Source organism: Augochlora pura, chromosome 4 (assembly GCF_028453695.1).
Source record: "Augochlora pura isolate Apur16 chromosome 4, APUR_v2.2.1, whole genome shotgun sequence".
Lineage (NCBI taxonomy): Eukaryota > Metazoa > Arthropoda > Insecta > Hymenoptera > Halictidae > Augochlora > Augochlora pura.
Genome location: NC_135775.1, coordinates 2,799,679 through 2,812,627, shown reverse-complemented (window position 1 = coordinate 2,812,627; position 12,949 = coordinate 2,799,679). Strand labels below are relative to the sequence as shown.

Here is a 12,949-nt window from a genome sequence, read left to right as displayed (position 1 = left end):
TGCGACTAATTACATTAACACTGTAAGTGACGCTGCCATCCGATTCCTTCGGCAGTCAGTGTCCCGTTTTACATGCAGTTTCCTTTTTTTCAGGGCTGTCGACGGCAAGGACAAGAAGAGCAAGAAGAAAGGAATCTTCTAAGTCGACTACGGAGAAAGACGACGTGAACAGATTGCTTCTTCTCGTGTAATCGAGCGGCCGATCTTACATGAAGAGACGTTGTGGCTCACCGTAAAATAAGTTTACAGAATTCGTCGACCGTCCTATGAACTACACGCAATCAAATCGCGTTCGATTTTTCCATTATAATCAAGGAAAAGAAAATCAAATGCGGGCTCTGTGTCATTCGCTGCTACATTTGAGGGGGTCATCATTTTTTTTGGAGAAACACTATTTTTAATCGAAAACTCTATGCATTCTAACTCTTGCGTATGTTTGTCCTGTAAATTTCATTGAGAAATTCGCTAAATTGTAAATGTGGCATTGAATTTCTTGAAACAAGTTCTCCAGTTATCAGCCTAAAAATTAACATTTTTTTTGTAATCGTGAAAACAATGATCTACAACAAAAAGTATACAATTCTTTTAAAAATCGCTGAACCAATTTACGATTGAAACGATACATCAATTTTTTTGAGAACGTCGTTTTGAGAATAGCATATTCAGATGTCTATTGCAGGACTGTGAATTTCTCCAATGAAATAGCATACATCGAATGTAAATTGGTTGGAGAAGTCGAGTTCTTTTTACGCATTTACAAGACCTCTGAAAGTCATGGACGATCGAGTGTAGTTCAGATGGTTTGTTGACGAATAATATGAATATGTGTTGCGTAAAAAAAACACACACACAGTCAACGCATATACTGTGTATATCGCTCCCACGTTTGTACCGCAGCCTCGTGCATTTATGCTTTCAGGAGTGAGATATGAAAGAGTGTTTCTTCTATCGTGTTCGCCTGTGCTTCTTCGCGCTTCCTACTATTAACTGTTCAACAAATCACACTAGCATAATTCGAATTACGATATTGTACAAAATGTAGACATAATTTCTGAGGCCGTGGTTTCGTTTAGCAAGAGTGATCAAAGGCAATAAAATCGAGACGAGAACAGTTTAATTTTTAATCAGTTTTATATTTGACACTCGTATCATCGCTATAAAAATTATTTATTTACGGTTTTCATTGAATTTATAACAAAAATGAATACATGTAATTAAAAGCAGAGTAAGAAAATTAAAAAAATGTTATTAATATATCATTTTCAACTTACTAAAAATTATTAAAGGAAGAATTATTGATTGCTATCGAACTTAAATTAATTGTTCTTTAATGATATCTTCTGTTCAAAATTCTGATAGCGGTAAAATAAATTAGATGGGACAGGGTTGATCGCTCTTGTGCAATCGTATGTACCATATACATATTCGGAGTAACAAGTCCAACAGATGTCAATCATTTCACCGGGTAATCTCTCCGCATGGTCCGTACACTTGAGAGGGAAAAAAACGTCCGGTGCATTGTCGACCTAAAAAATGTAGGCGTGCAAAAGTCTTTGTGTCTAGGTGTAGGATAAACGAATCGCATCGATGTTTAAATATCATTTCGTATTGTTTAAGATAAATAGAGCGACCGTAAGCGTAATACTTGTCCTAAGGAACAACAAATTGTACAAAGAATTCGTTCGCCACTGATCGCTAATCTTCCTGGCTCGATTGTAAGGAATCCGTTATCGAGCTTGGCGATATCGACATCATCCCGATTACTATCACCGGCAAGAAATACTGCATTCAAAATTCAGATCTTCTGTGAATAAAAATTGGTCCCCTTATTGGACGTTAAAAAATGGTTTTTCTAAACGTGATTAATAAACTGCGGAACAATTTTCATTTGTAAAAGCTTTTTACTGAATTGTAAAATGAACAATTGAATTGAGTTTTATTGTATTCTTTTCAATTTATAGAACCCGCTATGATTTGTCTGATCTTCCGCAGTTTAGTAATAAAAATCGATAGAAATCATTGTCTAATAATATATTTAACTGATTAGGAAACATCTTTTTGCCAAAGATAGTATGAATAAGATGAAATATCGCTCGCGATCAAATCCCCCCGCCATTTGTTTTCGTTCAACGTCGTTTCGCAACGGAGGGTTGAATGTGATTATGGAAAAAAGCAGTGGCCATATATATATATATATATATACATATATATACATATAAATATATATTTATGTATAAATGAATCTAAGAGACCTTAAGGATAGGCCCGATTCGTGTAAATTTAAGTTGTATCGATAGCAAAGAAAAAGCAAAATCGTTAAGATGAAATTGTATAAATTAATTGTAAGTGTGGTTTTTCGTCGCGGTTCGGGACGGTGGGTCGATGTATCATTTCCTTTCGTTCTCACGGCTGCAAACGAGGCGATTATCAATTCTTGTCTGATAACAACATCCAAACGTTTCAATATTAATCTAATGATACGTGACAATTCAGCTCGTTAACCGGTTCGACTTTTGCACCACGAAGAAACAAATGACTTCGGTATCAAGCAACTTATCGTAATACAAATCTAAGTACATCCATGTCGATACGGCTCTTGTTTACTCAAAGTAGAAACAGTTACTAATTACAGCTTGTCTATGTCTCTTCTAAAAGAATTGGCTACGTACTTATTGGACATGAGACAAAGGTTATTAGATCATGCGTCACCAAATTTATTCTTGTGTTATCAGCAACGTTACATACGTTTAATTAATACGTTCAGACCGGTTGATGAGTCAAAAAACTGACCCGAACCTGTCCGCGTATACGTGTCGGTATTCGCAACAAGAATGGGCAAATCAACTGTACGCATTTTCTGTAATTTTCTCTGCGTGCGCACATTCAAACATTTTCCGTTGGCTGTTCCCCTCGCCAATGCATCTTCAGATTAGATTGCCCACTCTTGATTCCGTAATCTAAGCTAATCGAATTACTCGTGTGCCAAGACGAAAACGGAGAAGCATTTTCTAAGAGCTAATACGTGAGGTCGTTCAGTTAATTGTAAAGTAAGATCCACACACGCGGTTCTTCATGTCCCACGTGTTACATTCCTATTTTGTACGCGTTTTTCTAGTTAAATCTCGTGTCGGCTGAACAAGCGATACTTTGCAAAACAAACGTTTCACGAGGTTTCACGATCGAACAATTTTCTGGTTACTCTGCACTGATAATGTTAAGCTCGATTCGTCGAAGTCTAAGGCTCTGACGAAGCTACCGTATATAGGGTAGCCTGCTTGTTGTGCACACCTGCTTGCTCTATTTGTTATTTAAAAAGATTGCAGAATTTATAACGAAAGCAATAACTTAGTCGACGACCGATTAGAGATTTGTTCAGGTGTGCATAGCAGATAGACTACGTTATATATAGGATGTTTAAAAACGTAGTTCAAGACTTTAAGGACTCGTAGTACTCGGCGAGAGAAGTAAATAGTGTGCCAGCACTATGGAGCGAAAAGTCAATCCTTTCGATCGAAAATCGGCTATTGGCATCTGAGAAGTTTCGATAACATGAGCAAGTTTTTCTGCGGCGCATTGAATGTAAATAGAAAAATTTATTCAAAAAATAAGTTCAAGGTTGTCGGCACAACGTCATTGGATTAACATTAACAAACAACAGTAACTACGAAAGCGTTTCCTATAGCGAGACCATAAACAAAGTCCATATGTGCCATTTCCATGATTGAATAATGAACGGACGTTGTTAGCAATACGAGAATAACGCTTTCACTTTATCGTGCTCAATGCTGAATGAAGACTGAAAATTTGTATTACGTACGAGCCTGTAAAGTAAACTTTGTTGATGCTAATCTAATAATCTTGCGCAGATCATCTTGAACATTACATTCTAAATAAATTTCTCTATTTGCATTCAACGCGTTGCAGAAAACCCATTCAAGTTATCGAACAGTTTTAGATAATAAAAGTCGATTTTCCGTTGAAAGTATTAACTTTTGGACGGACACATGTTAATTGGACATTTTTTATTCCTCTCGCTGTGCACTATAGATCCATGAAGTTCTTATCCACCTTTTTTTAACAACCTGTATATTCGTCCACATTTGCGCTAAACGCACACAGATCGCCGCGACACGTTTCTCATTCTTCGCGTAAAATTTCGTTACCCGAAGTGTGTTTTAATTCATTGGCAATTTCAATTAAATTCACGCGCGTTTAAGATATAAAAAGTGACAAGGGTGGCTTCCGGAGGGATAATAATTTCGAACTCTTTCCACAAGCTTCAGACGAAAAGGTCACACCTTCGACTTTAGTTTGCCCTCTAATTTGCCTACCCGCCCCAAAAGTAAAAAAGTGTAAAGCGCTAACAAGATTCATTCTGCTCAACGATTTCAATGGACGGATTGCTATCTGCGTTTAGATAGCACAACATAAAGACACGTTCGAAAGAAACTGTTCTATTGTCACGAGTATTGCCGAAACTGTATTATACACGCGGACGTTCGTTCTTTCTAATTTAGATCCGAAATTATGAGAATAATTTTTGTTTAAAAATTATCGAGATTTATGAATCGAACAAACTATATATCAAGGTACTTATTAAATTTGTAAGATAAAAAATATTTCTTTTATTTCTGGGATTGCGCCCAATCCCAAGACATTTTTCTGTTCTATTCCACTGTGAAAGGATCGAAGGTTGTCAAATTCTTTTCTTTTTCGTATCACGACTACCACTTCACCCATTCTATCGACAACAGGATTTAACGATCGATCTTCGCAGCAAGTCTTTGAATTAGTTTAGTCGAGATCCATAAGATTCGAGAAAAGTGGTGGTAGACTCCTTCGATATTTTACGCTAATCTGACAGTCAAAGTGTCGAGGAACACGAAGAAAAACAAGATGATTGCGCAGTAGAGTACTTAAGCCCTATTTTGGTTCAAGGTGTAGCTGCAGGTAATGATATAGTGAGCTAGAAACTGTTGTGGTCATAAGTGTGGAAGCTTTAATGTGTTTTAGAAAAGACTTCAGCATCTCGAACATTTTTTAATGAAACAACTAACTTAAGAAAATCGAGACGCTTAGGCACCATACACTTTATGAACCCAAGCGAGTTCACAATGGATCTAAATGATCCCTGCTTGACTCGTGATCTCACTGTATCATTATCTTCTGGTATACATCTGGGTATTCTCCCAAACGTAGAGGAAGCCATTGATATTAACACTGGAAGTACCAAGTGGATTTTTTAAGGTGCCATGGTGTTTGAATAAATTGATTCACTTGATCCGCGGCTTTCGATTTCTCCGGTAGTTCCAGCGATAATATGCAGGACATTAGGCGACCGGATACCATTTCGACGAGACGACGAAGGCAATAACGCTTATCCTATCGTTGAAACAATAACAATTTTATCAGTGTACATCATTTTTGCAAATCACGTCTGCGTGACAGCGGTCGTCGGAGTGCTGAAGCTTGTCTGTGGTCCCTACGCGTACGCTGAAAGGGTTGCATACATACAGGCGCGCTAGAAAATTATTTTCATATGAAATTTTTATTTGTTGCCAATTTAAAAATATATAGTTGTTTCTGTTCTAACTTCCGTCGATTACATTTCTCATAATTCCACCTTCCGAACTAAAATTCGATCACCGTGTTCGATTTCCTGCAATTCGAACTTTTCTTATATGCAAATATTTCTTGGAGACACGGGTCCCTTTTTTAAACACCTGCATGTATGCAATCTGTTACGGAACGATGCTCTTTAAATAGGTTTCGATGTTCCGTCACGGTCAATGTAGCTATTAAGATTCCGGGGACGATGAAACGATTATTGTATGTTGTACTTTACTCGGTGACACTAACGATATTTCCATAGATAATCGTCAGAATCGCATTGAACGGAACGGCATTTTACTATCATCGATCGCGCATGTCATATTGCATGGCGGAAAAGTGGTATGTTAGCACGCGATGGTAGATGATTACCTGGATACGTGTTTTCTTCGAAATTGCGCGCACGTGCGTGAATCGCGTGGAAAATTCAGAAGACGAAAAAAAAGTAAACGGAAAGAAACGAAAAAAAAATGAAAATGGAAAAGAACAAACTATATTTTGCCGTGCCAGACGAAAACGAAGCTGCCGCCGCTAACTTGTAGAACACATTGTAATAATATTATTAATGATAATAATAATAATTAAACAACAACAAGAACATTAATAATAATAATCATGAGATCACGATTAGTATATTATTATACTTTAGGATTATGTATTCAGTAAATTATATATAAAACGATCATGAGTGTTCTTGAATCGCTTCGAACCCAAGAAACGATATTTTACCTATCTCGCCAGCAAATATTATTTCCCTTTCCTTTTCGTGTCCTTGAATACGTCTAATACAACGAAACTGGGTTAAAGGTAGAGATTCCCTCCGCTTACTATCTCTGCATTCGAACCAGCTACTTCTCTTCAAAGTCTGTTCCAATCGGACGTATTTTCTGTAATTTATTAATTATAACGGAATTTAGAATTATTCTCGTTTGTATATAGCATAAACTAAATACGGTGATGTATTTAAAAATTACGATACATTCCTTTTTCATACCATTTTCCATACTTGTACGTGTCTTTTGTAACTTCGCTTGGTCTACTTTGTAACAGTTGCGCACGCAACTTAACTTTGTTCGAACTTGCACACTCTTCTTCCCGCCATATTGCGTATCGATATGAATTACGAACAACGAAGCGCGAGTTTTTTTCTCGTACCATCGCACTTTGACACAGATGCTCCCATAAAATAAGAATTCGACATTATTTCATTCAGATGCAAAATGAAGTATGTAAAAATGTTCACGTTCGACGTTCCGTACTTTTGAATTATTTATATCGAATGCAAATCCTGGGACGCATTTCCATGCGATGCGATAACGTTTTAAAGTCTCTGAAAAAGTTATCGGTAATTATACGGAAATCGGCATTAACATCGTTATTTAATTTTTGTTGTTCTCGCGATGTCTTAAGTACAGTTTTTTCACTTCTAAGCGCTATTATTTAACATTTGTATTGTAAACAACCAGTGCCATTACATAAATCACACGCACGTCCTATATCAGGGTTTTTATTTCATAACTATTGGTAACATGTTTCTCCGAAGAATTGTTGTATAAATTTTATTCAATCGTCGTAGAATAACAATGTTATCAAAAGGCAATGAAAAATATTTTTAATCCTTCTGTTAATGTTATACGCTTGACCCAGTTGAACGGTTACGAAAAATTATGCGGATCCATGTAATAAATTACGTGGCACGAATAATAATTCTGGTTGATCATATTTTCGAATTGCAAAGCGTCGTAATTTCGGTTTTAGGCAGCGACGAAGCAAAAGAGAAGAAGAATGACGCAAGCGCGTGCAGAGAGGACCACTGTGTTAAAAGTGAAATTTCTCGCAGTTGTGTCTAACGATTAATTCCATCGGCGGCATCCGGATGGCACACGCACTCGCTTCCATCCAAGGTGGTACCGTTCGCTTTCACGAAAATTCATTCCACACGATGCTTGCTTATTTTCATTAGTACCGTTACGGTACGTGTTACGTCAAACGCTCTCGCCTTGGTCCAACTTCTGCAGACAAATCTATAATTATTTCCCATGAAAAATACCCGATGAAAAACTGTACATTCAGATTTCTACCAGAACGCCCGTCGAGTAAACACTCTTCTACCCGTGTCGCTCAAGTATGTGAACTGTTGCAATCCTTACCTGTTACACTTTAATTGTCTAGCAAAATTATTCTTGCAATTGTTATATCGTACACTTTATATAATTATTTCTCGTTGTTGCAAAGGGATCGTATGAAACGTTCCAATTCGATTATTCTTGGTAGATCTAGACAGTCCTAATAGAGAAATATTTTAATTTGTTAAACAGAGAAACGAATTTCGCCCGACATTCGTATTCCGCCGAATTCGTGGAATCGCCTCGCTGCCCAAAAAATGTAACACGAACGTTGCGTGGACAGTTAATAAATTCGGTCTCTATCAAACGAAATTGTAAAAATATTTGACCAAACCTTTCTGACGCGTTCTGCATAATGGATCCGCAAACACGATCAAACGAATTTGTTATCCCCACCAAACGATCTGGTGACTGGTTGAATAAGTGGCGGCAGTTCGGCGAGCATCATTTGCGCGTGGAACGTTAGTTTGTAAGTCTGTGTCTTCGGAAGGCTGATTTAGTCGGACAAAGCCGACGAGTGGAAAAGGAAGAGCAGAGGAGCTTCAAAGCACGCGATAGGAAGCAAAACGGTGACCGTAATTTTCACCTGTCGAGTTTCACTTCTAACCTGAATTCACCGCTGGACTTGCTTCTAGTAGTGGCCCGTCTGCTGCCCCCGAAGCACACATTTTTCCTGACTGAAAGGTATGAACCCGAAGAAAGTAGAATTAATCGCGATGAAAACATTCGACGGTATACAGTCCAGTCTAGTCGGTACTGTCATTGTTATCAATTGCCACCACAGTAAGACATTACATAAACCTAACAGAAATTTTCGACGACGTTATTCGATTAAACCGGTATCGCACGTGTATCACCTTTAAATACGGTCGCGGTGTACCGTTCCTGCATATTGTCATGAATCTACGCTTTCAGCAATCGTACGAGAAGAACGTCGCGGTGAGCAGTTAATAAAGATTCGGAGAAGAAAACTAGTAAAAGCGAGACATCATGTGGCCAAAGGACGTCGGCATCAAGGCAATGGAAGTTTACTTCCCAGCTCAATACGTAGAACAGACTGAGTTGGAACAATTCGATGGAGTTGCTGCTGGAAAGTATACCATTGGATTAGGCCAATCCAGGATGGGTTTCTGCAATGATCGCGAGGATATTAATTCATTGTGTTTGACGGTGGTGCACCGACTGATGGATAGGTACGGCATTAAACCCAAGGATGTTGGCCGATTAGAGGTTGGAACAGAAACAATATTAGACAAGAGCAAGTCCGTAAAGTCTGTCCTTATGCAGTTGTTTCAACCGCATGGCAATGCAGACATAGAAGGAGTGGACTCCACCAATGCCTGTTACGGAGGTACTGCTGCCCTTTTCAATGCCGTGTCTTGGGTAGAGAGCAGTGCATGGGATGGCAGACTAGCTCTTGTCGTCGCAGCTGACAATGCTGTGTACGCGCCTGGAGCTGCTAGACCCACTGGCGGTGCTGGAGCCATTGCTATGATAGTTGGTCCAGATGCACCTTTAGTAATCGATCGTGGGATAAGATCTTCCTACATGGAACACGCGTATGACTTTTATAAACCTGATTTGAATTCTGAATATCCAATTGTGGATGGACATTTATCAATTCAATGCTACCTCAATGCTGTGGATAAGTGTTATCAGACTTATCGTGACAAGGTCAGGAACAAGTACGAAGACACTGTAAGTTTAGATAGCTTCGATGCAGTTCTGTTTCACTCTCCATATGGTAAACTGGTACAAAAGTCATTTGCTAGATTAGCTTTCAATGATTTCTTGAACATGCCTAAGGACAAAGTGGCTGAACAATATCCAGATTTAGTCAAATACCATGGCATGAAGCTGGAGGATACTTATTTCAATAGAGACATTGAGAAGGCATTTACAACTTTAAGTAAAGCGGCTTTCAATCAGAAAACGCAACCGACGTTGCTTCTATCCAATCAAGTAGGAAATATGTACACTCCTTCCGTATATTGTGGTTTAGCTTCCTTACTTATTAATAGACCTATAAACGAGTTGGCGGGCTCTAAGGTGGGATTATTTTCTTATGGTTCGGGCCTTTGTTCGACCATGTATTCGATAACGATAACAAAAGACGCTGGATCTAAGTTAGCACAATTTGTCTCGTCGCTCTCGTATATAAAGAACCAGTTGGAAGCTCGCAAAAAATTTTCTCCCACAGATTACACGAAGGTATTGGAATGGAGAGAAAAAAATTGCCATAGCGCACCGTTCTGCCCTAAAAGCAGCGTATCTAGTATGTTCCCGGGAACATATTATCTCGTCAATGTCGACGAAAAATATAGAAGAACTTATCAGAGGGTATGAGACTTTTGATAGTTCCGAATGTATAGCTAACTGATAGATAATTTACTTAACATGGTAACAAAGGAATCATTTGGGGCCTCCAACATTTGCTGAAACGACAAATTCTAAATGGTGCATAACAATGTTTCTCTATGCAATTTAAGAATGTTTGCTATTAAAACGATATTTTCTTATTGCCAAAATATACTAGAAGTATGTACCGATATGTGCAGTAAGTTAATATGACCATATACATGTTTAACTTTTAAATTAATTTATAGATAAAGAAAAAGTTACTAAATAAATTATTTTTAATATACATGTAAAGAAGATACGATTATACAAGAAAACTATAAAAAATACAGAATGTACGAATGTTATTCTTACAGCAAGAATTTGTTTTATACATTTGTTTGTTATGTACATTTCTCAATCTATTTATTATGTATATTTTATATTTTTAGTAAAAAAGAAATATCGAAATCAGTGTGCTTTTATTATTATGGAGATATTACAAAAAATAAAACTTGTATCGTGCTAATGTGATCTAGAAAAAAAAACAACTTTGTACAATAGGAAATCCTTAACAATGTATCGTTTTTACAATACCTTTATCTATTGTATCACGGTGCTAAAAAAACTGCCTTATGTGCTTAGAAGCAGAATACTTTTTAACTTCTAGGAGCGTCACAATTAAACATAAGTAATATATTATACACACAGATATCAAAATCCAACAAGACTGAAACGAACTAATACACAAAAAAGATGATCTAGTACGTCAATTAAATATTTAGGAAATTGTTAATAAATAACCGCTACTATTTAATCCATCTGCTGAAGTTTTATTCCAATAAAATATTATAATAATATTAAAACATTGTACAATAGTGAAATATTCACCTAAAAAAATATATTAATATATTAGTGTTTTTTTTTTTTAGAGATTCATTACATACGTCTATATATGTATATAAAATCTATAAGTTCGTATTTACAGAAGATTGTTCTCAATATTCCATCTAAAATTTGTGATAAAATAGTAGCTATACAGCAATAATTTATGAATACAAGTCTAGCAAATCTTGTCATGTACTCGGGCAGAAAAAGACATATCGTCTTCAATAATTTAATGTTGTTCTCTCTTATATGTACTTCTCTACTGGTTATAGAAAATTGTTAATGCTGAGTATCACAATTTTTTTTTAACTCTTACATAAATATTGTACTTTTTTTTCCTTATTATGTACAAATCTGCACTTGAAAATGGTAAGAGAATTATTTGTTAGAGAGCCATTGTTTAAATTATCTTATAAGAGCAACCAGAACATGAGGATAATTTCCTTCCTGAACCAAGCCTAACAACTTCATCTTCCTTAGTACTTATTTGTCGATTCTCGTGTCTCCTCTAAAAAAAAGGGTGAATGTATGTATTATTGTCATTCGATTGAAACAATTTTACGAGAAAACTGTTAACTCACTTTAAGCTCAGATGCCAAGTAAAAGAATACGAAATCTATATTGGTGTTTTCTTTGGCTGATGTTTCCACTACTTGTAACACTTCGGGAAGATACTGACGTAAAGCTTCAGCCTCTTCTTTCTCAACTTCTCGTAAATGTTCTAAATCACATCTATTACCTGAAGTATCACATATATATAAATATACAGAGTAAGCATATATTTTCAGTTTGATGGAAAATAGAGAAATCATCTTACCCACTAACACTAACAACACGTGCGACGAAGTGTACCTTCGCACTTCCTCAACCCAATGTTGTAAACTTAAGAATGTCGATCTTTTCGTAATGTCGTAGACTAAAACATGCACGTGACATTAATCGTACACACAGCACGAGAAAATGGGATTCATATCAAGTATTAAATCAGCTGTTACATACCTACAATAACACCGTTGGCCGATCTGTAGTAACTCTGACGAATCGTACGAAATCTCTCTTGACCCGCTGTGTCCCATATTTGCAACTATAATGTTGACGAAACAACTCTGAATTATTCATTAAAACAATCGGGATAATTTTACCCTCTTTTTACGAGTGTGTTAATAATATAGATCGTCATAGTTGGCCGATTGTGACAAGCATTCTGTGCAAGGCTCTGTGAAACGTGTCTCTAACGCAAAATGTATGCTCTCATTTCTTCTGTTTGCGGAATTAAAGCGTGATTGTTTATAAGTTGCTGTTAGATCAAATTGTGTTAGTAATCGGACACCGTTTACACCTGATCCACGGGCATAGATCGAGCGTACTTACCTTGACTTTCTTGTCATCGATCAGTACGGTTTTCATGGAAAAGTCTACACCGATCGTGCTTCCGTGTGTTTCGTTGAACGTGCCAAATCGAAACCTCTGTACGAAACATGTTTTCCCTGTTCCACAATCACCGATTAGAACAATCTTAAACAGGTAATCAAAACTCTCGTCATTCGTGGCCATCAGATTATCCGGGTCGCGGTTCGACATTTCTTTCTGATTGTCGACACTGTTCGCGAAATCGACGACGCTCTTTTTCGTTCGCGCATTCAGACTTACTGTGCAAAGCTGGAAAGTTCGCGTGCGGAAAGTATGCGTGTCTGATTGGTTAATTGGGCACATGGTACAGTCCCAGGCAAAAACGTCACGGCACATATTCATGGATACGTATAAGTCGATGAAATAATTTTGAATTTTATTGACATATTCGATCCCGCTTTGGAAAAATATTAAGAATATATTCTTATATATTTGTACCCCTCTAAGTTTTATTTAATTTTTTCGTTTAAATTTACTGTACCGCCATATTTTTACATTACTGCTTAGTAATTATAAGTTTTTTTTAATAGCGATTTAAATATAATATTGTACAACCGCCCCTCCATTAAACGATAACT

The 12,949-nt window shown here is 36.9% G+C and overlaps 3 protein-coding genes and 1 long non-coding RNA gene across 7 annotated transcripts in view; 2 read left to right on the top strand and 2 right to left on the bottom strand.

Moving 5' to 3' along the window:
* The window catches only part of Pnut (septin 7-like protein pnut), a 52,329-nt gene extending 46,036 nt beyond the window's left edge, over positions 1-6,293 (top strand). For both annotated transcript variants that reach the window (XM_078178881.1, XM_078178880.1), the window contains one exon: positions 94-6,293. In XM_078178881.1, coding sequence (XP_078035007.1) covers positions 94-142 — 49 coding nt within the window. In that variant the 3' untranslated portion in view covers positions 143-6,293. The remainder of the gene's footprint in view (positions 1-93) is intronic.
* Positions 1,665-8,068, bottom strand: LOC144469030 (uncharacterized). Of its 3 annotated transcripts, XR_013493902.1 has the most exons (4): positions 7,761-8,068; positions 6,605-7,622; positions 6,340-6,497; positions 1,665-1,804 (listed from the first exon to the last, which is right to left on the bottom strand). It is a non-coding gene; the product is annotated as an uncharacterized LOC144469030 (long non-coding RNA). The 3 variants fall into 3 exon arrangements; XR_013493901.1 differs by having other exon boundaries at positions 6,340-7,634; XR_013493900.1 differs by having other exon boundaries at positions 6,340-7,622.
* Positions 8,069-8,726: 658 nt separating this feature from the next.
* Positions 8,727-10,544, top strand: Hmgs (hydroxymethylglutaryl-CoA synthase). Its single transcript, XM_078178884.1, has one exon. It carries the CDS (start codon positions 8,727-8,729, stop codon positions 10,080-10,082), a length of 1,356 nt encoding a protein of 451 aa, XP_078035010.1. The 3' UTR covers positions 10,083-10,544.
* Positions 10,100-12,711, bottom strand: Rab19 (RAS oncogene family member Rab19). The gene is made up of 5 exons (XM_078178885.1): positions 12,333-12,711; positions 11,961-12,045; positions 11,779-11,877; positions 11,543-11,700; positions 10,100-11,469 (listed from the first exon to the last, which is right to left on the bottom strand). The coding sequence occupies exons 1-5, from the start codon at positions 12,705-12,707 to the stop codon at positions 11,362-11,364; spliced, it is 825 nt and encodes a 274-aa protein (XP_078035011.1). The 5' UTR covers positions 12,708-12,711; the 3' UTR covers positions 10,100-11,361.
* Between the last annotated feature and the right edge of the window lie 238 nt (positions 12,712-12,949).